Genomic DNA, 27914 nt, shown 5'->3' on the forward strand with positions numbered 1-27914 from the left:
TCCATTTTGCGGATATCTTTTAGAAAATTCACGAAAATAAGTATACTTTATGTAAAATTGTAATAAGAAAAATTTCCGATAATACCTCAATGTATAAGAGACATGCACACATATTCAAAATATGCCTGCGCACCGCCTATCCTATTTAAAAAAAATATTTAATTTTGGCTATTAAACGAGAGAGCTAAAACGCGCGGGATTTTGAGAAAAAAATAGTGCGCAGGGTCGCGTTTGACGGTAAGCATCTTATTGTTAAATGTGAATTTTTGAATATGTAACTGTTTCTTTGCTTTGCTAACAAAACATAGAATAGTATGGATTATAAATAAGCTTATTTCTTTTACAATTAATAGCTAAAATAAGGTGGACGCGAATTACTACACCGAATTTGTACAACTTCCATTTTGCGTCCACGGTGGGCGCAAACTATACCTGTAGTGCATAACAATAGAACATATTGCGTCCACATTGTTTTTCATTACGTAGCAATGAATTGTTTGTTAAAATATGTAATTTAAAATAGATTGTAAATTTTTGACTAAGACCACAAGTTGATAATTTAAATTTTCATTCAAATTAGCAAATTTTTATGCTATTTTTTCATTTTAAAATGGGTATTCTAAGAATGAGACTAGTATTTTTGAGAATGAGAGTCTGTGGTTAAGAAAATAATATACAAAAGAGAAATTTAATTCTTTAGAAACTAAAAAATAGGGTAGGTAGGTAATCTTAATAGAACTGATTATTATTTATTTACATAACGTAACATTGTTTTTTGTTAATTTTTGGTTCTAATAATGATGAGAAGATAAATATAATTAAGTTTTTCCAGTTTCCTTACACAGTGAATTATATTAATAATAATGTTGATTTTAGGGTTCCGAAGTTCCGAACCTAGAAAGGAAAAACCGGAATCCTTGTAGGATCACTTTGATATCCGTCCGTCTGTATGTCCGTCTGCCGGTCTGTCTTTCTGTCAAGACCCTTTTTCTCAGTAACGCGTAGAGGTATAAAGCTGAAATTTATTTTGAATACTCAAGTCTACGGTCCCTTGAAGCAGTGAAAAAATCAAACTTATAAGCCAAAGCAATCAAAAGATACAGCCGTTTATGCTGCCAATTTTCGCAAATTTCGACATTCGCAAGGGAATCAAAACCTACAGGGTACTTTACGTGAACACAGACACTTGAAGTTTGGTGCGAAGCAACGTCTTATAGCACAAATAAGGGAAACATTGAAAAAATAATCATTTACAGTTAAAACATATAAAAAAAGACAGGTTAATACGGAACCCTCGGTATGCGAGTCCCACTCGCATTTGGCCGGTTTTTATTAAATAACTGTATTCGTAAATAAATAATTTATTAAAATCTAATTTTTATTTGCATTTATCTGATAAAATATCACCCAATACATTCTTAATTCCTTTTCTAAGCTGGTGGACGCGAACTGATCCACGGGTGGACGCAAAAAGGCATTTTTGGACGCGAACTGGGTAAAACGCCAAATTCTGCTATTTGTCTAGATAAATAAAAACCACATGATATTTCCAACACAATTGAAAGTAAATCTTAAAATAGACTATGTAATGAACACGTTACATAAATTTTGCGTTGAAATTTGTTCTAGAACATTTTTATTTTCTCCTTCAGACTTTCCAACTGCACTAAGTGGACGCGAACTGGCGCAATTACCCTATAACATCATGCTCTTCTATGGAATTATAACATATTGGACTTTAATTATAGAACTATATTAATAATTCTTTTAATAAATAATGTAATAGACTTGTTATCAACCAAATAAAATGCAATTAAAACATACATTTTGTTTTAGTGAATTTACAATCAAAAAACTTAATTTTATTGAAGTTGCACTTATTTAAGTAGTTTAGTTAGTCATAAGATAATAAAAAAATATCAGAATGTAAAGTTAGGTCTCTATTATTTAAATATGAACAACAATATTCTATAGGTACTTGAAACATATTCCATTTGATACAGAGTAAATAAAAAATTCTTATTGGTAGAAATGCATACTCATTTTTTATCAATAAAGATAATGAGATCTTTCTTGAAGCCTAGATAGTAAAAATAAATCTTGTTTCCCTGTAGCAACTTCCACTCAAGGACAATATTATTAGCAGGCATAGATAGGTGATATAATCACCTGCCACACTGCCACTAATCACTTAGCAAGGTAAAACTAATCAACTTAGCTGAAATTTACCAATACGACAATTGGCCGTAGATAACCAAAAAGGATCCAACCCACAAAATGTTACTTTTGAGTTATTGAAGTTTGAAGTTTAGCCTGTGTTTGTTCATATAAAGACTTGCTTGTGTTAATTGCTTCTTAAGGAAAAGTGTGTGTGTCAATGTATATTTTATTCTTACAAACAAATTTTATTGAATTTAGTTTTATTTCTTGAAATATTCAGCTAAATGTGTGTTAGGATCCTTTTTGATAAAACCTATTTTCAATTATGATAAGTGAATTTTCATTTCGCAAAAACGATTCAAAGTAGCTAATTGCTACTAAGATCCTTATTTTTTTTTTAATTTCGTAAATAAAACAACTAACTTTCAATTTTTTTTTTCATTATTTATATAAAACATATTATTTCTAACCGATTTACTATTCTTCTTCGTGTGCAAAGTCCGGTTCATCGCCATATCTACATCGTCATGAAGTCTTGGATTGCCCCCTTGGATTGATTTATAGAAATCCAGGCAGTATTTAGATAAATAGTCAAAGATTGACTCCAAATCGTCTAATTGGGCTTTTCTTTAACATTTGGCCATAGTCATTGAAAATCATTATCAGATACCTCCGAAGATTTACCTTTCGAGCCCGCCCATACATACAACTTTTGCATCGACTCAAGCTTTAAATACATAATATTCAGTCTATCCAAATGTTCTGAATCGTTTTTGTTATTAAACCAGTATACATTTCTACAAAATTCAGTTTAACAAAAGAGATCCATGCTTTCTGAATCTTTTTAGTGATTTATCTATTGCATCATAATATCATAAAAATTAAATATCTAAAAGGATCCACATGCTTTTGGATTTTTTTAAACATTTTAGTTTTGTGTTAGTTTCTTAGACTGAGCGTTTTACAATATGATCCAAGAAGAATGGATTGTTTTTACGAAACTAAAATATGGCTTCTCCATACATGTGGGTTGGTACCCAGTGTCAATTTAACGTCAAAATATTCATATTTTACTTGGATTGTTTTTGCTAATCGAAAATATAGACCTAGACGAGCAGTTTGGTATATTTAACTCATTTTCGGTCATGTTGTGGGTTGGATCCTTTTTGCTTATCTACGGCCAATTAGAACGTCGAGGTGACTTACAATTTAATGGATTAGTATTATTTGTACATTTCCGACGTTAAAAAATAAAACGATTAATTAAATATCACAAATATTGAAATGCATAACTCTTATCAAGTGCCAAATTGAAATTGAAGGTCTACTTGTTATTTAAATGTTATTTTATTTTGTTACTATAGAAAATTTACACAACAGCACGCTCGTGAAAAATCGATATTTTGAACACAAACAGTACTACGATCCGCAGAATTTCCTTATAGGACGCATATGTTATATGCACCTGACTAATAATAAACGTATTTATATTTTCTTTACCTGTACATCGCCTAGAAATTAATAAAACAAATAAAATAGAACGCCAGCCGGCGGACTTACCCATTTTTTAAGTTCCTTTCTTTCGCGTCAGCTCACAAAATTATACGCTTAGAACTATCTCGTCTGCCTCATCACAAATCACTCAAGGTATCACACACACATTTTATCTTAAAACAATAATGGTTACAGTCACAAAACTTTTTAAATTAACTTTTTAACGTTAGACCCGCAAGCAACACTCCCTCCGTGCCTTTTGTACCGCGACAGCTGTCAGTTACGTCGTTCTCGAATCTCGCGTGCGTTCCGAACTTAGGCGTAATACAAATGCGTTCACAACTTCATAGTTCACTTGCTATCGCTTGCACAATATACTTACTGCTCACAATATAGTCTGTGGAATGAAATATTATATTGAAATGCTCATATTCATGGATCATGGCTCTAATAAAGAACTTACAAAATTGACGATGTTTCTTTTTGTGTATAATTATGATTAGTTAAATGGAATATTTTACGATAGAAATGCACTTTACTTTGATATGCTATTGTTAGAAAAATGAAAATTCTAAACTGAACATGAATTTTCATCATAATTCAAATTTCAAGGAAATTCAAGTAAGAGTTTATAGAGAATAGAGTATATTATAAATATGTTATAAATAAATTTTAATGTCTGTAGCTACCGTATACAAATCGATTCAGCTTTTTGAGTTAAATACGAAACTCTCCCTTATTTTTAACTTCATTGATGTACTCGAATAGGTACTTTCCATATTATTAACCCATACATTCCAATCTTCAAACACCACACAATCACAAACAAACAAGGAGTAAAAATAAAAGAAACATGGACGCTTCATAAAATGCGTGCTTTATTGATTTTAACCTGTCGGTAAATGTACATAATTTAAAAATTAAATTGTACGTTTGTTAACAAAATAAACCCCAAACATAACACATCAGCGTGAAAAGAAACCCGCAAGCTTATTTACAATTTAATTGAAAAAATATTACAACTAATAATAATATATTATGAAGCGAATATAAATAAGTGTTATTGACTTTTGCATACTAAAATGGAAAAGTGGATTACCTATCGACCGCAAAACAAAATTAATTCGCCCGTGGCCTTGTATCTTTATAGACAAGCATGTGCGTGAGAACAACCATTATTTTTTCGCAGATTACGTTTTTACATTTATGCATAGTTTTCAATTCTTTTACAAGGTTTGTGTTTAGTACCATTTTGTAAAATTGCGTTTATGTACGAACTTTTAAAACACTTCGTTGTAAGCAGTATTTGTTTGTAGTGTTCATATTTTACAACCAACATAAGATAACGTGAGTGAGCTGTTTTCATTTTAAATTACAATAATCTTCAGCATCTTAATATAATTATACTATAGTTTTAAACCCATTTTGAAATAATCGAAATTGGCAGTAAATTAACACAACTTACATAATATTCAAATCAAGTACCTACTGGATGAACACAAAGGTGTAAATTACTATTATTTTTATTTCTTACAATAAGATTTATCACAAACGTTATATTAGGTTACCGTGCTTTTAAATAATAACCTAGATAGAGCATTTACATGTACAGTTAAAATTAAGTACACGAATCGCAATACAAAGTGTCTTCCTGTCTGTCTGTACCTATGTATAAATCTTTCGAACTGCTCAACACATTTCGATGCTGTTTTTTTAAACTTAGTCGATGAAGGTTTTACTGTTTCAAGTTAAATTTTTGCTAAAGCGGGCGGAATGCCAGTAAAAAAACCCGTTGAGGAAAAACCCGCATAGTTCCCGTTTCCGTGGGATTTTCGAGATAAAACCTATCGTATATGTTAATCCAAGTTACCCTCTATATTTGTGCTAAATTTCATTGTAATCGGTTCAGTAGTATTTGCGTGAAAGAGTAACAAACACACACATACACATCCTCACAAACTTTCGCATTTATAATATTAGTATAGTATGGATGGATAGAAGATGCTTCTGCGATGTGATCATAGACCTAAATCCTACATCCTACACTCTGAAACCACACAAATCCTTCACACTAATAGTCCAATAGAAACGTCCTAGATTCAAACAATGACTAATTTGTTAGATTTTCGTAAGCGGTTAGCTGTTATGTGTGGACAGAGAGAACTATGGAGTAGTGATTGGTTAAATTTTGTTAAATTGAAAAAGTTGAAATTTTTGAAAAAAAATATGGCGTCGCCATTATCACTATTCGTTAAAATATATTCTAATTTATATTTCTGAATACATAAAACATAATTAAGATTAAAGTAGTCGTAAGCATATAATAAAGGACACAGAATATAATAAAGTAGATGTTTTATGCAATTTAACAAACTGTATAACAAACTTCAAAAATGGACAAAGAAAACGATGGAGTAACCAAATAGTCCTTTATTTTTTTACCTTTAAAAAAAATTTGAGTAGAAATCTCACGCATCATGCTTGTCTAAATTTTCCATTCCCCAGTCTACAAACGATCGATCTAACCTCTATACACCTACGAAATCCGCAAACCAATTTCAATATATTTACATATAACACCGGAATATAATAAATATTAGAAACCTATACTCTCTGTACAATGAACTTTCAATAGACTCTCCTTATCTTTTTAATGCGGCGTTATAATTTTGAGCGGTATTTTAATCAAGAATGATAATAATTGATCACTTTGCAACTAATGACTGGATTGTCACGTCTATTTAACATTGTTTATTCTAAATAATTAAGAATTTCCTAAGCGGCTAGAAGAAAACTATTTTTATTATTGCATTTAATTATTCTAAGATAAAGCCGACCGTGTGTTATTCGATTCTTATTATCCAATATGTCTATCCCTTTCTATCGTCTAAATAAAACATATGTTAGAAAGAGATGAGATGCTTTTACGTTGGTATAGTTTCTCGCTCTAACACATGAATGTTTTCAAGTGATAGAACGGGATAGCTATATGAAAATTTTAGCGAATAGACACAGCTCGGCTTTCAACAGATGCAAAATAGTTGCAAAGTGTAAAAACACCATAGTGTTGCCATCTTACGCTATCGAGTGTAAAAATAAATATAGAATCGTGAAAAATATATTATATTAAGCGTTCACATTTGGAACACGGTGATTTACGTACTTAGAGTAACATTATTAAAATTTATCACCAGATGCTTTTAAAGTCGTCTTCCTATATAGTAAAGCAATTCGTTTTAGTTACGGATAAGTTTCTTCAGGTAGATAAATATCATAAATGACGTTGATATTGCCAGATAAAAAATATTTCTGACTATTTAAAACAGCGCCATCTAGTTCAAAAATAGGGAAAACTAAAGGAAGTGATAAACGTACTGTGCCCCGCTTTAAAAATATTTAGTATAATTTTATTAAAAATGTAATAACTACTCAGTGAAACGTCAAAATCCAACTATAGGTACATAAGTAAAACGAATCCCTTTACATATTAGAAGAAAAACGTAAATGTACTTGTTAACAATATTAACATTATGTGCAGAAATACCTGCCATTTATTATCACAATACCTTTAGTTGCCTGGAAGAGATCACCAAAAAGATGAAGCAGCCTTTATATATTGCTATTTTGAAAATTAGTGTTATTGGTGTTATAGTATGAAGCAAATAAAGAAACTAGTTTTTTTTTTGGGCATTTTGCTCCAACCAATCTTACTTTTTACTGTTCCCCTCATAATGTAGACCCATTTTCAAAATAGTGAGGGTATTTAATAATATTTATTTATTTTGCCCAAAATGCTAATACCGTCAACCAAGTACGTAATATTAATAAGCGAATACAATAGTATGGTAACATTAATCAATGAAAAGGCATTTATACAGCATCTCTTAACCTTGATTCGTAAACCTCAAAAACAGCCTGAATCTATTAATAATATAATTATTTGCATTTTTTACAATTTTATTTATTCAAATTATCGCTTTTCTCTATATAAAGCTACCAAATACACTATGCGTTTTAACAATAAGGACGCAAATATAGACAATCGTATGTTAAACAGAGATAGCAATACGCAAAGTTCATTAGTGGTACGATCCCCAAATTTTATAGCGTAAGAGCTTACACTATAATCGAGTACATAGAAAAATATCTTATGATATCCACTTTTCAAATCAAATCAAATAAGACACGGACATCGAAAGGCACTAACACTACAACTTAGCCGATAACATTCAGTATCACTTTCTTTTAAATCATTTTAATATATTTTTTTATGTATTCGATTATATTGCGAAAACATAGTCCATCTCTCTGCCTATATTATTGCTTTAGACTTATTTTCGTACGTGGCCAATTTTTTATTACATTTTAATGTCAATAAAGATACTAAAATCTTTTTTTATTAATGTTAAAACTCATAATTGTCTTCTCAACTCATTCTTGTTCTAACTTGTTCTTTTCGTTCAAAGGTATATGCTCTAAGAGCGAAAGAGACAAAACACTGATTAAAATAATTAATTTGTAAGTAATTTAAAGGATCAGGTTTTCTTTTAGAGTTCAGACCGAATTTCGATAGTTTTTTTTTTTAATGTTATATTTGATTTTAGTATTTTATTCGGATGAAAAAGCAGAGCTTATTTTATCAATATTAGGGAGATATTATTTAACTTGTAAAATTAAGTTTATTAGAATGCATTGAAATGTGAACCTTATTACAATGTAATTAAGCTGGAAATAGGTCGTTAAAAAGTAATTATTTATTTTCGTTGTGTTTTCAATTGAACTATAAAACTAAAGATCTTATTCTGGGTTTTAATTTTTAACGGTTCAAAATAAGCGATTAATTCGTTTTAATATGTTGGTGAATGGTGATTACGGTCAGTCAGAAATCACGTATATAGATAACTATCAGGTGTTTGAGTAGATTCCATACGTATATTTTTCCAACAGAAAATTATTAAATTGGTATTAGTTTTTTTTTTTTATTTATTAGAGAATTAATAAAATTGTTTGAGTGTAAGTTATTCCTATGATTAAGCGGTAAAAGGCCTCTATCTACCAAAATATAGTTTTTAAGAACAGTAAAAATTAGCAACTTTATTCTTTTATGTTACTATCGGTAGTTTATTACAATGAAAGTTTAAATGATACCTCAAAACTGAAAAAAAAACTTTTTTTTACACCTCCTAGTACACATGGAATCTACTCAACACACCAATAAATATAACAATATATTATTTTTCCAAATTAGGGGTTTTTATTCTTCATCTGTATCTGGATCGCTGGAGAACTCAGCCGTGTGCAACCGCGGCGGGAACGGGCCGCGCGTTTGTTGTCTGTAAAATATGTATTACTTTTATATTAATTTGGATGAACAAGTTAATAACAAAACGTTAGTAAAATTGATGTAATACAGGCATGTAATACATTTAGTGTCAATACAAAAAAAAAAAAGACGGGTTGCACTCCGGGAGTGCCGGCAGAAGTGAAAACTTGATTATTAACGTTGAGTTCTCTCCATCCGTCTTACGCTTTTTCGATCAGGTCACGTGTCCTGACGCGAGTTTAAGATTTTATACCCATTACAGAAAATGCTCAACGCCGCTAAAGAAGTTTTCACTTCAAAAACAAAACTTATTACGTTTAGAGTATTTTTTACGTAGTCAGTGTACGAAAAATTGTACGTTTCGTTTGTTCTTAGTACACCAAATTTGTGACATTCTGTATACATGTCTAACATTGTCAACATAGTGTTTGCGCGTGCGCTTGCATTCGCATGAGTTTGTGCACGTGTGTGCGCTTAGGTGCGTTTTTGTGTGCGTGTATGTGTTCGTTTATGAGGTGTATGCTCATTTTGCTCATGTGTGTGCGGTAGATAGCGCGTGAATTTGCCTTCGAGTGTCTATATGTATATCCGCCTACACATGTGAGTGCGTAATTTTTGAGTGTATGTACACATGTTAGTGTGTGTGTTGTGTGCGTGTCGTGTTTGCTCATGTGTGGTTCGTATTACGCGTGATGCGTGTATTTATGTGTCTGTTTATGAGGCGTGTGTATGGGAGCGTATGTGCGCGTATATGTACATACAATGTGTGAGTATAAGTTGCTCGTGTATGTACACTGTACACACAATGTGTGTGTGTGTGTGTGTGACTAGCGCGTGTATGTACAATGTACACACCATGTGTGTGTGTGTGTGTGTGTTTGCGTGTAAGTTGCTCGTGTATGTACACTGTACACACAATGTGTGTGTGTGACTAGCGCGTGTATGTGCAATGTACACACCATGTGTGTGTGTGTGTGACTAGCGCGTGTATGTGCAATGTACACACCATGTGTGTGTGTGTGTGTTTGCGTGTGAGTTGCTCGTGTATGTACACTGTACACATAATGTGTGTGTGTGACTAGCGCGTGTATGTACAATGTACACACCATGTGTGTGTGTGTGTGTTTGCGTGTGAGTTGCTCGTGTATGTACACTGTACACACAATGTGTGTGTGTGACTAGCGCGTGTATGTACAATGTACACACCACGTGTGTGTGTGTGTGTGTTTGCGTGTGAGTTGTTCGTGTATGTACACTGTACACATAATGTGTGTGTGTGACTAGCGCGTGTATGTACAATGTACACACCACGTGTGTGTGTGTGTGTGTTTGCGTGTGAGTTGTTCGTGTATGTACACTGTACACATAATGTGTGTGTGTGTGACTAGCGCGTGTATGTACAATGTACACACCATGTGTGTGTGTGTGTGTGTGTGTGTGTGTGTGTGTGTGTGCGCGGGTGCGGGTACACTCACGCGAGCCGGCGGTAGTGGTTGAGCCACTCCTCGCACATCTGCGCGGCGAGCAGCGGGCGCGCGTGCAGCCGCTGGCGCGCGCACAGCACGCCGCCCGCCGTCACGCACGCGCACGTCCAGCGACGGACCACGCCCTCCTCGTCCGCCATCTAGCGGACAGACGTATCAAATATAGCGTGTGGGTGTCGATAGTCCAGTTTATGCGGACAAACATACGAAATCAGGTGTATTTGCCCCTATCCAAATTTATAGGCTGGTATATGTGGACAAACACACGAAATAGTGTGTGGGTGTCAATAGGCTGGTTTATGCGGATGAACATACGAAATATAGTCTGTGGGTGTCAATAGGCTGGTTTATGCGGATGAACATACGAAATATAGTCTGTGGGTGTCAATAGGCTGGTTTATGCGGATGAACATACGAAATATAGTGTGTAGGTGTCAAGAGCGATAATTTATACCACCAAATCACTCACTCAAAGCGAACACATCTACGCTTACAACCCGGCGTGATCGTGGTCAAATGCTTGATCTATTTTGAATAAAAACAAGTGATAACTGCGTTAAAAACAACCGACTTCAAACTTGCACTTGCAAAATTTACAAATACCTACAGACAAAAATGCTCATAAAATAAAAACTACTGGGCCTATCCGAATAAAATTTTTATGGGACCAATTCGACACCATCCCGCATCGAACAAAAAAAGAATCACGTAAATCGGTTCAGAAACCTCGGAGTAATCGGTGTACATACATAAAAAAAAAAAAATATATACCGGCCGAATTGATAACCTCCTCCTTTTTTTTGAAGTCGGTTAAAAAATGTGTGCGTGTACTAGTGTACACACTACACACGTAAAAAGTAAAACTTGTTTATGACCTAATTTTTCAAATAATTTACTCTATGCAACTTTACAGAAACACGTCGAATCACGCGTGGTAAGGATAAGAAAAAGATGGCGCGTAACGGAAAAATGTCTCGCGTAACTAAAAAATGTAACACTACATTTTTTCCAACCCCGATAAAGAAGTTTCACTTCAAAAAACAATTACTACGAAAAACAACTCGATCTGTGTGAACGTGGCTCGACGTGGCCAAAGCACGTCGACGTAGAATGAGCAGCATCAGTGCTTTGTGCGATTGCTCGCTCTGTGTGAACCCGCCTACTTCATATTTTTTTGAATTTGAGTTACACGGAACGCGTTCCAAATATTATTTTGAACGTATATGAATATTGTGTTAAAATTTTTAGCGCAAAATCGATACCTGCCTTAAAATGTCAGTCTATAGACCAGAGTCGATAATTTTTTTAAACAAAAAAAAAATAGAAAACGAGGGGAATATGATAAAAATGCGAATTTTTGTCTATGTAATTAGAGACCTTTACAACTGACCAGTGACTCAGTCTTTGCTCTATAGTCTATAGAAACACTTCAATTATTAAAGTCTAAATTTAAATTCGCAAAATATAACTTTTCTTTAATAAAAAAAATTGTTAATATACTAATTGTTAATATAATTACCTCATCACAAGTAAGAAAGTGGACAGGTAATAATTTTCCTTCAGAATCTGTGAGCGGTAGAAATGTCATGTCCTCGCTATCTTCTTCCGTTGGCTCGCTGTAACAATATATTTTAAAGAAATTATAAAAAAAATCCACCGTATTTCTAAAGTTTTTACACATTAAAAAAAATTCTCTTAAAATAATAATTCTCGTTTTTCTAGCGTCAACATGTAGTTGATGTATTTTTTCAGATTTTCATGATTATTACATTTTTAGTATTTTTACATCAAATTTTGAAGTGAAACTTCTTTAGGCGCATTGCGAGTAAAATTTCAAGGTCATGGCAATATCGTCACGTCATGGAGTGAGGCGACGATTTACCTACCTCTAACTTTGAATCTTGCCAAAGAAGTTTCACTTCTGACGCATAATATGCTCGTCACACACAATTTTTTTTTCTTTTTTCTTACTTACCGGCAAATATAATCGTGTCTATGCGCGTAGGGCTCTAAGGGCACGAGCGCGGAGAAATGTCCGCGCGTGTAGCCGAGACACAGCGGGGATTTGGAACAGAATTCCACATCCCACAGTAGTGGTAGGTATATACCTGGGAAATATAGTAAACATAAATATACAGGGCACATTGCATGTACATAAAATTATGAAATAACTTGCACAACAGAGGGCTGATTTTTCAAAGCTTGGTTAAAACTTATTCGTCGAATAATGTATAAAACAACCATTTTAAAAACGTATTCTAATTGCCCGTATTTGACAGTTTGCGTGAAATTAATTTAATATTATCGTGTAATACTTTATTGGACGGATAAGTTTTAACCAAGCATTGAAAAATCAGCCCAGAGTGAATTTAACTGCGGGAATTTAAACAATGTGTCCTATGATATCTTGTGTTGCCAAACCAACTTAATACCTACACAAACAGCAGATTTAAATTAGAGGCTCACTTACTTTATTTTTATGGTTGCCTGGTAGAGATTGCTTTTAAGCAACAAGGCCGCCTATTGTACACTTTTCAATTTTATGTATTCATTTACATATTTTAAATTTCTCTTACATATGTACAATGAAGTGTCATAAATAAAAATAAAAATAAATGTTGAACAAAATTAATTGATGTACTATAAATAATTAGACTCACAATACTGTTAAAAGGTCATTAAAAAAATGTCCGTAGAACATTCATAGAAATTGGCATTTTCAAGTCTAAAACTCGGTTGTATCGCTTTCGCTTATAACAAAACTCTGCCTACAAGGCGCTCAGGCAGAGTTTGGCTTTGGACAATTTTTGTTTTTACGTTGTTTGTTACGTTGAGCTGTTTATTGTGCGTCACTAGAGTGAATATATTTATTACTAGCGGTCCGCCCCGGCTTCGCCCGTGGTACATATTTCGCAATAAAAGGTAGCCTATGTTCTTTCTCAGGGTCTAGAGATTGTCTGTGCCAAATTTCATCAAAATGGGTAGTTTTTTGCGTGAAAGACATACATACATACAAACCTTTCCTCTTTATAATATTAGTATAGATATATAATTATAATTCTCACCCTGAAAACGCGCATATCCGAGTGCTTCACCGCGGAACGAATTCACAACATCGACGCCGTACACCAACACCGGCCGCCGTAACACGTGCGCCAGCGCAAATACGTGCAACTGTAAAATAAATTTATATAAATAAAGATAAATCGGCGAAATGATTGTACATTATTTCTTAAACGGGTACACCAAATTGACAGGTTTGTATACAGTTAAAATATTACAAAATTGAGCGTGTGTACCGAGCACACGTATCAGAACTGAAACTTCTTTGGCAAGATTCAAATATACCAAAATCGTTTCCTGACTTGACGTGACATTTCTGTGAATTGAAATTTTTACTCTCAACTCGTCTAAACAAGTTTCACTTCAAAAAATATTTTAACATCCTTCGAGTCAGAATTCATGCCAAATAAAATGTTCTATTAATATTTCTAAACGACATAACTATGATTGTGTACTGTAGTATACCGACAAATGCCTAGATATCGAATATTAAAATATTGTTTCCATTTTTTTTAATAGTTTTAATTGCATGTTTTTTAATTTATTTTTGATTTTATTTAAATTGTCTCAGATTTTTTTTCGTATCGTGTAACTGTAAATCGAAGACACAGGCTCCTGAAAAACAGTTCTTACTATCTTAGGAGCCTGGGTCGCTCTAATTTGTAAAATGTTTTAAGTGAAATAAATGATTTATTTGTTTTATTAAATCTATCACCTGATGCAACGGAGTGCCCGGTCGAGCCGCGGCCGCCAACAGCCGCGACCACTCAGCCCGCAGTTGGGCTTCCTCCGGTGCGTACTGTAACTGCGCCGCTTGTAACCGCTCCCACGCTTGGAAGCGACCGTAGAAACTGTACACGTACACAATTTTAAGTATAAACGCATTTGTATAAGTTTCGGATAAATTGAAATTTATTAAAGCCCACTCTCAAAATATTCATTTCAATTTTTTTTTTTTTTCAAATTTTCAACTTTCATAATATTTGAATTTGATTTGACAGAAAAAGATTATTTCTTTTCGTAATTTTTGTGTATGCAAGATAATCTGTTCCTAATTACTTTCAAATTTCAATTGGCTCTCTGATGCTAATCTCAACATAATCTGATTTAATTATGTAACGAAAATATCTTCTCCATGCATTCATCTTTTCTTTATTTATCTTTTATGTTTGAGTGAGCGTATGTATTGCGTCTGCGTATTTTAGTAAAATTGCGTGTATTTCAATGCGCGTGTGGGTGTTTGTGTTTGAGTATAAGTATAGTATGTGCATATGCCGTCTCTGTATGTCCGTATCTCTTGATGTTTGTGTCTATCTGTCTGTCTGTGTGTATATCACCTTCTGTGTGCATGATGCAGCGTATCAGCGAGCGCAGTCCGTAACACGTTAGCGCGGTCGAACACTCCGTACGCGGCTTGACATAACGCGTCCGGTAAGCAGTCGCCCGCCGAACGATTCCATAGTGCGTATAACCGAGATCCTGTGAAACAACAACATATGCTATAGAACGAAAGAAAGTATACTTCAATAGAGTCGCAGTCACCTATTAAATCCATACTAATATTATAAATGCGAAAGTAACTCTGTCTGTCTGTTACTCAATCAAGCCTTAACTACTGAACCAATTTGCATGAAATTTGGTAGAGATATTTTGATACCCGAGAAAGGACACTTTTTACCCCGGGACATAGGATATGTTTTATCCCGGAAATCCCACGGGAACGGGAACTATGCGGGTTTTTCTTTGACTGCGCGGTCGAAGCCGCGGGTGGAAAGCTAGTATAGCATAAAATATTATAGAAAACATGTTCGAAAGACTAGTCTCAAACGACACTTCCTGACATAAGCTATCTTACCCGGCCGGCCCTCTTTGATAAAACTTTACAAAGATATAATGAAATTCGAGCTACTACTAGCGCCATCTAGTGGTCGTATAAAATGTACATCTATGGTACTAAATTATACAGAAGATCAATATAAATAAAATAATCTGACGAATTTTATAATCAAAAATCATTGACATACAACAAACTTCTTGAGTCAAGATCACGCATGAAAATTGTCCGCAGCAAAACTCTGTCTACGCGTGTTCTAGGCAGAGTTTGAATTGAATCTCATGAATTTTGAACATAACTGCCACGAAATAATGTGTTAATTTGAATGAACATGTAAATACATCGTAGTTTGGATATGTTTTGACGATTTACAGTTTTTAAATGAAATCGTTACCAATAAATACTCAAATATTTCTTTTAATTTTATTAAGCTTAATAATTATTATTTTTTTATAAACATAACTTACCTAAATTAACAGTAAGTTCTATACTCCAATTGATTATTGGTGTGTCCGTTTCGAGCGTCTGCTGCGCCTCCTTGTCTAGCAGCTCAGCGAATAGTTGCTCTTGTATCGCGGCTGGCAGCTCGTCGATTTCTAAATATTTTAAATTATTTTTTATTATAATACACGTGTCTAGTTTGATATTTGTATTTTTTTTTTCGGATTAACCATATTACCACTAATCCCAGGATTTAAAAAATTATTTCGGCGTTAGATAGCCTTTTCATCGAGGAAGGCTATATACAGGCTATATATCATCACGCTAAGACCAATAAGACCGGTGCCACGCGGTTGTTAGCAGCTAGTATATAATAACTCACCAGCCGGTAGAGAGAATGTGCAGAATTCGTTAACATATCGACATGGGAAGTTGCCCTTTTTATGTCGTATACAGCTGGCCACGTGTCGTCTTATTGCTGAGGCTATGTCGGGCGCTGGAAATACAAATTGCGGTTAAAACACTAATATTATAAATGCGAAAGTTTGTGAGGATGTGTTGTGTGTGTGTTTGTTACCCTTTCATGCATATACTGAACCGATTACAAGGAAATTTAGCACACATATAGAGGATTACTTGGATTAACACATAAGATAGGTTTCATCCCGGAAATCCCACGGGAACGGGAACTATGCGGGTTTTTCTTTCGAAACGCGGGCGTAGCCGCGGGCAGAAAGCTAGTAACAGTATATTTTAAGCTCAATCAATTTAAAGATTGAAAATTTAAATAATATAGACCATAGGTTTTATTAGAACTTGGGAGTTTAAAATTATGCAACTCAAAAAAAAGCTAAAGACGAGTAAAACCACAGTCGGAAAAGATTGTTAACAATTCAGTTTTTTTATTCTTTCATTCACATTTATTTTAAAACATTTTCATCTTTCTCATAAAAAGTGTCATTAATTTGTATTCTTTGTTATTTTTAACCATGGAAGGCATTAAAAATGAACCTACCTACACTATATAAAAATTTCATTACATACCTACATAAGAAGGTGACCGTTTCAATCCGGGACCTCCGCCCGATATCTGTGATAATAACGTTGACAATATTTCTTGCCTTTGAAACCTGTAAGGTAAATCAACAATGTATCAATATTATTTTTATCTAATTAACACTGTCAACTCTACGCTATCAACTCTACGCTGTCAACTCTACACTGTCAACTTAACACTGTCAACTCTACGCTGTCAACTCTACACTGTCAACTTAACACTGTCAACTCTACACTGTCAACTCTACACTGTCAACTCTACACTGTCAACGCTAGACTACATAGAGCCACAATATACCGTAGACTGAGAAACTAATAGACAAAGGTACTCTGTAACCGCGACTGAGACAAAGATAGTCTGTCAATGTATAAGTTGAATGTTGCCACAGTATTCGAGCTCCCGGATGTTTTGGAAAGGGTAAATATTTTTAGGAGCAATTAAATAAAACCAGTTATGAGATTTTTCTTTTGTCTTTATAATCAATTTAGAAGATACAAAAAATATAAGCAGATTAATTATTGATGACGAAACACATTTCTTACTTTTTCATTGGCTTGTTCATATTTTACAATATTTTGTGAGAATCCAATCTTTTCTACCACTTCGATCCATTAATTACGTAGGTCTGGATCATCTGGAAACAAATCGATAAACATAGGTTAATAATAATTAATGCTCGCAGGTAGTTCAGGTTCTCTAAAATTATAAGTGTAATTTTATGTCAATCACAATTATTACTATGAGAAATAATAAATTAAAATATGTTTTCGATGCCGAAGTCTTCCCGAAACACTGGGTTATTATGGGATTTCATATTCATTTACTTTCGAGTTTCGCCATATTGTCAAATCAATATTTTTTTATTGATGATCGGGGTATTATTTTTCCCGACACTGGCAACACTTACTTGTTGATGTTTATAGGTTATTGAATGTAAAAATCGATATTACGCTAATATTTTCCTTGTTTTAACGCGACTTGTTGTTACTTTAGGCTAAAGTATAAATAATCATCACTGAGAAACTATAAATAAGGACAATAAAGTCGTACTTACGCGTGAAAAGACACACCGGCAATTTTCTTCTCACTATCGCTTATACTTGCAATAACACGACAACGCACCATTCTATTTACTTCGATGTCTATATTAAGATAATTTCACCGTCTTTTCAATGTACTCGTATCGATTTTTTACTAAATAATATCCAAAATTCGAACACCAAGCACGATGAAGGCACGAACTGTCAAAGTTTGTTTCGCAACTCAAGTTGCGGATCTTGAAAAACAGGTTACACACTAAGGGACAAAAAATTGGGTATTTGTGTCTTTGTCTTATGCATTTGTTATGGTATTTTCGCTCTCTTTCTTGTGTAAGTGAGAAAGGTATCGTCATTGGGTCTATTAGTTACTCTGTCTACGCAATATACAGATACATACAGTAAAGAAACTTCATACAAAACGTCCGAAATGGCTCACGCACACAAGCAAGCGTGTTTACGAGTATCCTAAGGGTATTGAGGGGGACCCTTTTTTTTTTTTTGTGTGGGTTATGTCGGATTCTTACCGACTAAAACCCCACTGTGTTCCGTCGAGCCGCTTTAATGAGGGGGCCGCGGGTATTTGTTAGAATTCTTCCGCAACATTGAGGGGGACCCGCTACTATCGTATACTGTGATAGAGCTCACCGTATAGCGAGGTGCACGAGCGTGTGTCCCGCGTCGAACGCGGACGCGCGGTTCAGCAGCGCCACCTCGGGCGCTGTGAGCGCTCGGGCTGGGGACCCGCCCGCTGCCAGATATGCGTCTACGCAACGACTGTCACCTTCTACCACACCTGAAAACACGTAAAAATTGTCAAAAATATAGATTTTTCGGGTATTTATAAAAATGAAAAAAAAAACAAGCAAAAGACTCAATTAAAAAAGGGAGTGTGTGCCAAGTACGAGCTTTGTTGATTCTTGCTCATGTTTGGTTCATTTTCCATAAAAAAAAGTAAAAACTTTTTTCAAAACAATACAATCACGTCACGGAGTAAGGCGACGATTTTGTTATCTTTGAATCTTGCCAAAGAAATTTCAATCCTGACACGTTTGCCCCGGCACACACGATCTTTTTTTTTATAACTGACAAAGTTACCTATTGTATTATTAATCACAAAATAATTAAAAAATGTACATACATATTTACAATGACTCACCAAGACAAGCCTGCAACCAGATCCAATCGGGATTATTATTCCTACGTTTTGATCGACGCCCGTTCGGCTCCACTTCATGTACATACGTATTTTGACTATTGCATATGTCATTTATACCTGAAAGAGGTAAGTTCAAAATAGTTGGTTATCATTTTCAATATGTTAAACATAAAAAAATGAGAATGAGATTCAGAAAATTCACAAAACACACACAAATCATTTCACAACTGGGTGGCATACTTTTAGAAGTCAGTTAAAACCACCCCCTAATGTGAATAAAAATTGTGTTTTTCTGACTAATCAGTACTTAAATTTTCTTATTCCCTGCATCAAGTAACATAGGTATTAAAAACACAAAATATATTTGATCCCACCGAAAAGACAATCGCATCCTTTAGGACTATATTTAAAAATAACTTAATCAAGAATACATCTGTAAATAGTTTAATTTATAAAATATAAAACAAACTCTATATCCATATAAATAAGGTTCAAAATTACACACCAGTGGGGTGCACCAGTCTAGGCGTGTCATGACCTCGAGGCGGCGCGGCACCGCACATTGCACATTTCTGCGATCGCGGCCAGTTCTCGTATGTACACGTCTGTAATAAGGAAGAGAAATAGATGAACTTTTAAATTAACAAATTACTAGAAATCATATCACATAAAATAATCTTATACTCAAGCAGAGAATAACTTTACTATATAATTTGAATTTTTATTATTTTGTTAACATCTGAAATTTCAATTTAAAAAGAATTTACTTACAGCACACGGCCATTTATTAATTGACGAAGCACTAGCATGTCCCTGTGGAGATGATATCCTCAAAGGTTTCAATCTTTCTGCAACCATTTCTGCACCTAAAATTAATCAAATACATATTTCAATTCAAATTTAATACTTAAATAATTAAATGACTTTATTTTAACTGATAAACTATTTTGAACACAAATAAAACTGTATTCAAACCGTCAAACAATTATATATTGTAGAACGTCAAATTGAATTTATTGCTTCATGCATTTCGCTTATTTTTGTGAATATTATAGAATAATACAGAACATACCACATATATCTTGAGTAGGTAATGCACTGGCACCATCTTGCAGTTTGAATATATCCTCACCGAGACAAGGTTTGGCCGCCCGACACATTGTACACTGAAATAAAATTTTAATATGTAGATCTTAAACTTCTAAGAAAGTTATAATTAACAATAGCTGAACGATTATTGAAGTGAAACTTCTTTATCGAGGTTGGAAAAAATTGTAGTGTTTATTGTGTATTTTTTCGTTACGCGTCATCTTTTTCTTATCCCTACCACGCGTGATTCGACGTATTTCTGTAAAGTTGCATATAGTAAATTATTTTTTGAAAAACAAAGTCATAAAGAAGTTTCACTTCTTACGTCTACTAGCAACTACGCAATATCGTAGTTACGCTGTTTTACTTGCTGATTGCAGCGCATCATACAAATAGGAAATAACGATTCAATTCACACAAAAATACCATATTTTGAATGTTAACTAAATATTATTTTGAATAGATATGGAACGGAATAAGGATAAACATATGAAAATAAATAAATTAAATTCTACCTTGCGAGAAAGAGGAAAGTTTTCATAAGTGCACATTTCACACTGCCATTTAGCATTATCCGATGCTACACCTCCTGTCATCTGTAATAATTTCAATGTAGATTAAATAAACTACATGTATGATGTAATAAATACTTTTCCTTTTTTTAAAGATGCTGTTTTTGAATTCCGCTTTGTAATTAGCTCATCTATATTTTGTATTCTTGCAAATAAATATACTTTGAATTTGAATTTGTGAATATTTTTTTTTCTATTCTTTAAAAATTATGAAAACCAAGATGATTGTTTGACATTTTTTAATTCAATTTGTTTCTATTACAATAAGGTTTTTGTGTATGGAAATCAATTCCTCAAAAATTGTAATATTATTGTAAGAATTTCACCGTGACATACATTGTAAAGTCTGTAGGTTTTAAAATAAATAAGAACCTATCAAAGTATGTATTGCTGCTTCTACATTTGAAGAATTTAAATATATAATTTAACTATTTGAAAGCTCTTTAAACATTTACAAACTTATACCTGTGCAATATTGGTCTGTGATACATTAGTGGAAGCATCAACGTGAGCCCCACACTCTGCTCCCTGCACACCTCCCTCAGCATTAGACAGCGATGGACTCTTTTTGTTACCATCATTTTGCAACTCTTCACTCATTTTACCATCAAATACAATTAGTGGAAATCAACCGCCCCTCTCTCTATTATGAAGTTGACATCTTACTAGATTCTTATAAGACAATCATTCGTGTTTGCACAGTTGTTACAATTATTTTTACAACCCAGTTATTTTAACCTAGAACAAATAAGCTATAATCCATTATGAATTTATAACAAAGCCACACAATTAAGACGAATGAAACAATAATGTCGCAACACTTTCATAACAAATTGACAGATTGACGCTAAAATGCTCGAGCCTTTTTGCAACTGTGAGCTAGTTCAACAACGTAAAACTTGGCATCGTTTGTGGTATTTCAGTGTTATTACACAACTCAAAACTGCATTAAAGCATCGATGCCCTAAGCTTAAGGTCAAGACTAAACGTACCTAGCAAATCTAGCGACGAATTCTTACTTACTTCACAATACGAAAATATAGAATGGTCAATTTTTTTCTCCAATTTTACAGCTTTAACATAACGATCACGGATGGACGAAAATAATTTCTATTAATCAAAAAGAAACCAATGGGGACAAATGGGAAAAACATAAGGGAAACAACGGAGATGGAGGCAATTATGTTTATACGGTACGGTATTTTCTATTCTATTTTGACTAATAAATTTGTCTCATGACATAAAACATTTCTACCCATTGTACCATCGACCAATAATATATAAACCTTTTTATTGCTTATTGGTTAAATCAATGAGTACTTTAAATTCAACCAACCAGATTGAGTCTTATGCATTATTTTAACCAATAGAAATCAAGATTTTATAATAATGGCGATTATTGTCTATAAATAGACCAAACATTAGATTCTGAGTTTAGATTAGTCTCTGGTTAACTTGCCAGATAAATTATTAAAGAAGAAATAAAACTCTGAATAATGAGAAACTTCCTGTGGAAACTTCAGATATTATTTTTACACTTTTTACAGCATAAATACAGTAGAAGTTTTTTTTTTTTTTTTTTTTTTATGTAAACTCCAACAAAAGAGCGGGCGACTCACTTCCTGGAGGCTCGCCGCCGCCCATGAGCGTTCGCATTGTCAGAAACTTTATGAACGCTTTGTTGGCTTTTTAGAAATTTGTAGGCTTTCTTCTTGAAGGTGGCCAAGTCAAAGTGATTAGGAAACACCGAAGCAGGTAACTTATTCCACAACAGCGTGGTTCTCGGTAAGAAGTGTCTCGAGAATCGCACTGTAGACGAGCACCACGCATCCAGGTGGTGTGGATGGTACTTCAGTTTGTGTCGTGCAGTGCGGTTGTGGAACTGCGCGGATGGTATTAGTCCAAAAAGCTCGTCAGAACACTCTCCATTGTATATCCGATAAAATACGCACAGCGATGCAACGTCACGCCGCAGTGCAAGCGGATCCAGCCGATCGGTGAGCTCGGGTCGGTTGATGATTCGAGAGGCTCGACGTTGAAGGCGGTCAAAAGGAAGTAGCTGGTATTGGGGTGCTCCAGCCCAGAGATGAGAACAGTATTCCATATGTGGCCTAACTTGGGCCTTGTAAAGTTGTAGGCGATGAGCTGGCGTGAAATACTGTCTCGCTCTTGCGAGCACCCCTAGCTTCTTTGAGGCTAGTTTAGCCTTATCCTCCAGATGACCCCTGAACTGAACGTCGCTCGCAATGTCAACCCCGAGGATTCCGATACAAGGCGTGGGCTTAAGGAGAGTGTTTTGAAATTGGGGCGCAACATCAAAAGGCTTCTTCTTCGCGGTGAAAGCGCAGACCTGCGTTTTTGAGGGGTTGAACTCGACTAAGTTACTCTGCCCCCATATCGAGATTTCATCGAGTGATAGAAGATAGAAGATAGTGATAGAAGTTGATAAAATATTAATTATATACCATTAAACGAGTATTGGAGAAGTAAGTTCCTATAAAAAAATCATTCCTCTCAAAATATAAAATAAATATTTGTAGACGGGCCAATTTATACCTAATCATTTAAATTTTAAACTATGTTGCGCTGTGACTATGTACTACATGAGGTGTAAACAGTCTCTCATTTTACAATAATAAAGGACATCAAAACTGATCCTGAAAGTGAGAGAATCAAAATTAATCTCCACAAGTCCATCTCTATCTTTATCATTTAATTTATTTCATACAGGTAAAGTTTATATTTAACTTTGTTCATATATTGACTTTGAGTATACTATCTATATGATACTTAGATATGATATATTATATATCTCCCTGAGTATAATCCGTTAGGATTATACTCAGGGAGATATATATGAGTCTCAGATATAATCATATGGTAATGATGGTGTGATTAAAGGTTTATTCCCACCTGAACCGATTTCGTTAATTCTTTTTTTATTATATTCCTTGAAGTACGAGAATGGTTCTTAGGTAGAGAAAACGTAAATATGTACCACGGGCGAAGCCGCGCCGGGGCGGATCGCTAGTTAACTATATCAATCTTTGAATTAGGTGATATAATTATAAATTATGTTAGTACATTCGTATTAATTTGCAACCCATTCGGATATCCATAATTTGATGTTTGTTGTCATATTGTGTTTATTCCGTTGTGATTCCATTCATCCCACTGTTCATCAGAGTTTTTTTTTTCTATTAGCAACACTTTGCGAAACACCTGTCAGAAGAAAACGAGGCGATTTTAGAAATGGTAACATTGACTTCAGATTTGTGTGCACCGGCATCGCACGTGAACGTGTCGGAAAATCATAATAAATTAACGAAATCACCATGTCGGACGAATATTTTTACGGTGAGTTATTTAAAGTAATATGTGAATATTCAGATATTTCTATTATTTTGGAACCCAATCGTGTACTTTGTTAAATATCTGTTTCTAAAATTTGCGTCACAATTTGACACCCGGCTCTTCGCCATTTTCATTAGTGCTGTTATTATAATTTTGCCATATTGTGGCATAAAATCTAGCTTTCTTTTACTAGAGAAATATGGTAAGAAGGCCTGGTAAATCTAAAGTTTATTATGAAGAGTAGTATAATATGTTGCCGCCATTTTCTGTTCTATAATTTTGTTATGTGTTATCGGCCTTTTCCCATTTTTAGTTCATTCAATTGTTAATATATTATACCTTTTAACAGTAAGTTCAACATCTATGATAGTTTTAAGTGGGTTCTAGTAATTTAATATTGTGAAATAACGTGGTATGCCTCTCTAAAGGCGCGTAATTTGAAAACGAGAATGGCGTCCATTCAATGTTCTAGAGCGTCTTCTCATTTAGCAACATTGTCACTTAAATAGCTAAACCAATATTTTAGTGGAACTTTTGATCGTTTATATATTTCATACAGTTCGTATTGAGGTTATATTGACGTTGTTCTGTATTACTAGACTTAACCTGTATACCACGCTGTTTCAGGCGTCACCCTTTCTTCATCACACCAGTCCGAAACATGGGATCCTGAAGCGAAAGCGGAATACCCGCGCAATAACAAATTGCTCATTCGTACTGCGCTACTCGGACCAGACGCTAAACCCGACGAACTCAATGTTGTGCAGGTAATGGACCAGTTAATTATTGTATTGAACATAACCTAAAAACTTTATTATTCCATATTAACATGTGTAATCAAAGTAAAGCATGCCTTTTATATCGTTTTTGTAACCTATAGAATTACCATGCTAAAGTTCCATTGTTAATAACCTATTTTCAGTTATGACTAACTTAAAATAGTTTACTCATGTGTGATTATCTTATTCCAGGTTGAAACTATGTGCTTACAAGATGCAATCAAAATCCCTGTGGCCATCCTGAAAGTTGGTGAGACGAGGCAAGCTAGATTGGACATTGAGTTCCCTGATGCACCAGTAACATTCACACTCACACAGGTATAAATATTAATTACATTTACATTATTAATATTTAATTGTTAAAGACATTCTATTGTTTCCTTATTATAGTCAATTATTGACATCTCAATTTCTGTAATGTTTTTATTGAATTAAAATGATGATAAAACAACCATTGGTTATTTTGATGGATAGCGTAGCATCGTTTTGATGTTGCGCAGTCCAAGCATGATTTTCTCGAGGCATTTGTCTGATTATACAATAATTTATTCCATAAAACCTTGGAATGTTTCCATTTGTTAAAGTAGCGTATTGTGTACAGGGATCAGGGCCTGTGCATTTGATTGGTCAACACTTACTCGGTGCTCTGGTAGAGGAGTTTGAAGATATGGAGGAGATGGAAGAGGAAATGCTTGATGAAGAGGAGGGTGATGACTCGCAGTTCAAGGTATGTTTTGGAATGATTTAGTTCTATACTTCTATTGTCTATTTTAATACAATTTGTTCTACTAACATACATGTTTGGGTTGTTGAGTTTATTTGTTTAGGGCATAAGTATGAAAACCTTTACTTTGAAATTAATAACTTTTTTTTTACTTTTAATTTTATAGTTATTCTTGCACAAGCAGTATTGAAATTCATGATACTTAATAAACTTAATACAAAGATAGTCCTTGTGTATAATTTCAATTTTCAATGAACGAGATGAATGGTAATGATGACTACAATAAAAAAAAGAAACAAATTAATGACCTTGTGTATGTAATACTACCTTAATTAACTGTAACTTGTTATTTTATGTAACTTCTAAAATAGCGTGCAAATCTCACACCTGCAAAATAAAACAGCAATAAATTATTCTTATCTAGACTAACCACTTGAAATTACAAATATCAATATTGCTAAAAGATAAAATATGATATAACATTTAATTTCCCATAATATATGAATTGTAATAGGTACATAGGTATTTCTTAATTTTTATTATTCAATGTACTGTTATTATTGGAATGTAGGAATTAATGTAATTTGCTACTTAAATAATATTTTTATTAATTTAAGAGTTTATTATTATAACAAGTACTCAAGTAGCAACTAAATTTGCAGGAAGATGAGAATAAAAGGAAATCATCAGCCGGCAAGCGCAAGACGAATGAGGTACTGAAAACCTTCAACTAATACACTTATGCAAACAGAAGGAAAAGGGCGTGTGGCCCGTTTCTTCAAAATAATGACAGCGTAAATCCCTTATGCAAACCCTTCATCACATAGATGTTACTATAAATATAATTCGTAAATTTATAACTATGCTGGGTTGCTGTCATAATTGGTAAACTTAAAACAACTCTGGGTTGCTGTCATGTTTTGCTAAAACTGGGCCTTAAAACTTATTACCAGTTTACCATAAATTGGCTGTTGGTTTTCTGTACTCATTCCTAAATCCCTTTACCTTCTGAAAGCCTTGAATATGAGATCAGTTGTGGTTTTATTGTTGAATGTATAAATCATGACTGATGCTTAGTAGTTGTAGCTTGGTTTGTAATTTCTTCAGCTCATGTTATTGTTATATTAGGAATAATACATGGTATTTTTATCTGCAGGATGAAGATGAGGAGGAAGGTGAGCCGAAAGGCAAGAAATCGAAAATGTCAAACAACGCCAAAGGCAAGGCCCCCTCACCCAAGAAGAACGCCAAGAAGTGAATGAACCGCCTGTGACGCTTCCTATCCTCTTTAGACCACACTGTCTGCCGTTAACGAAAGTTTGTGGACTCCACACACATCTTACATTTGAGACTAGGTGTTAATTAAATGCAATCTCGTGGTATTTCCACCTTTCAGTGCGACATAGTTTGTAGGCATGTATTTGTACAATCTTAAGTATTATTGACTTAAATTATTTTTAATTTGATCTTTGTGACTTATGACAGATCAATGCTGTTGGAAGACTGAATTCATTTTATACAAATGGCTGTCAATGTTAGGTAATGTTACCTAGTTTATTGCCATTGTGTTGGCTGTGCACAGTGTGGCGATGAGGGCGTCTTAGTTTTAACAACATAGTGTGGTAATCGAGAATAGGTTTACATTGTATGACTTGTGCGAGAGTGTGTCGTTTGAATGTTTGTGAATGTTACTGGTCATCCATTTAGCCTGTCTATTTTAAGAAGACTTAAATTCCTTTAGTATTGTTATGTACTATAAATTTGACAAATTTTAAATGTAAACAGTACTTTAAACCATACTGAGGAGGATGATGTCTTGGTGAAATAATGCAGACTATAACTTTTCTACAACCGATGACTTAGTATGACAACATTTTTCTGAACTTAATTTTTTTCATTCCTTACTGTGTTATAGCATTAATAAGTTTAAAGTCATACTGATGTATTAAGTTAATTTAAGCATAATCAGTGTACTGCCGGACAACATGTTATTGAATTGCTAATGATTTCTCATTTCAGAATGAAAACTGATAATCTAATATAGTTTGTTTGTACATATACATATTACATAAGAACTGTAATAATAAATAAACGTTTCTAAACATTTCATTCTTTTATTTTTTAAGTAAAATTAAAAGTAAGATAAATGTTCCCTCCACTAATGATTTGCTTACCAATGAGCCGTAAAAACCTTATAACTAATCATACCTAGGCTAAAAGGCTACAATTTTCATCAACAACATAAAGATCGTAACTGCAACAAATCGCATCTTTTATGAACTATTTAGGTCTATCTGTTAACCCGTTTTTCGCAAGGCGTATTGTTTCTATAATAATAATAAAG

At 33.9% G+C, this 27914-nt stretch overlaps 3 protein-coding genes across 6 annotated transcripts in view; 1 reads left to right on the forward strand and 2 right to left on the reverse strand.

The window, feature by feature from the left end:
- Positions 1-3962, reverse strand: part of LOC123702860 (actin-binding LIM protein 2) — a 118896-nt gene extending 114934 nt beyond the window's left edge. The window contains exon 1 of the mRNA XM_045650693.1: positions 3721-3962. Within this exon, the coding sequence (XP_045506649.1) occupies positions 3721-3724 (4 nt within the window). The 5' untranslated portion in view covers positions 3725-3962. The remainder of the gene's footprint in view (positions 1-3720) is intronic.
- Positions 3963-7422: 3460 nt separating this feature from the next.
- LOC123702630 (ubiquitin thioesterase trabid) lies at positions 7423-21938 on the reverse strand. 3 transcript variants are annotated; one of them, XM_045650390.1, is made up of 18 exons: positions 21737-21938; positions 21179-21451; positions 20657-20737; positions 20125-20218; positions 19824-19918; positions 19558-19657; positions 19053-19169; positions 18542-18689; positions 16844-16929; positions 16182-16295; positions 15826-15954; positions 14862-15003; positions 14240-14375; positions 13527-13635; positions 12437-12569; positions 11981-12077; positions 10453-10601; positions 7423-8987 (listed from the first exon to the last, which is right to left on the reverse strand). In XM_045650390.1, exons 2-18 carry the CDS (start codon positions 21311-21313, stop codon positions 8909-8911), a joined length of 1944 nt encoding a protein of 647 aa, XP_045506346.1. In that variant the 5' UTR covers positions 21314-21451; positions 21737-21938; the 3' UTR covers positions 7423-8908. The 3 variants fall into 3 exon arrangements, with proteins under 3 accessions (XP_045506346.1, XP_045506347.1, XP_045506348.1); XM_045650391.1 differs by having other exon boundaries at positions 21179-21465; XM_045650392.1 differs by lacking the exon at positions 10453-10601.
- A 2000-nt stretch (positions 21939-23938) lies between these two features.
- On the forward strand, positions 23939-27674 carry LOC123702632 (nucleoplasmin-like protein). Of its 2 annotated transcripts, XM_045650394.1 has the most exons (6): positions 23939-24070; positions 24695-24834; positions 25039-25164; positions 25448-25573; positions 26233-26283; positions 26727-27674. In XM_045650394.1, exons 1-6 carry the CDS (start codon positions 24049-24051, stop codon positions 26826-26828), a joined length of 567 nt encoding a protein of 188 aa, XP_045506350.1. In that variant the 5' UTR covers positions 23939-24048; the 3' UTR covers positions 26829-27674. The 2 variants fall into 2 exon arrangements, with proteins under 2 accessions (XP_045506350.1, XP_045506351.1); XM_045650395.1 differs by lacking the exon at positions 26233-26283.
- The last annotated feature ends 240 nt before the right edge of the window (positions 27675-27914 follow it).

Source organism: Colias croceus, chromosome 24 (genome assembly GCF_905220415.1).
Source record: "Colias croceus chromosome 24, ilColCroc2.1".
Lineage (NCBI taxonomy): Eukaryota > Metazoa > Arthropoda > Insecta > Lepidoptera > Pieridae > Colias > Colias croceus.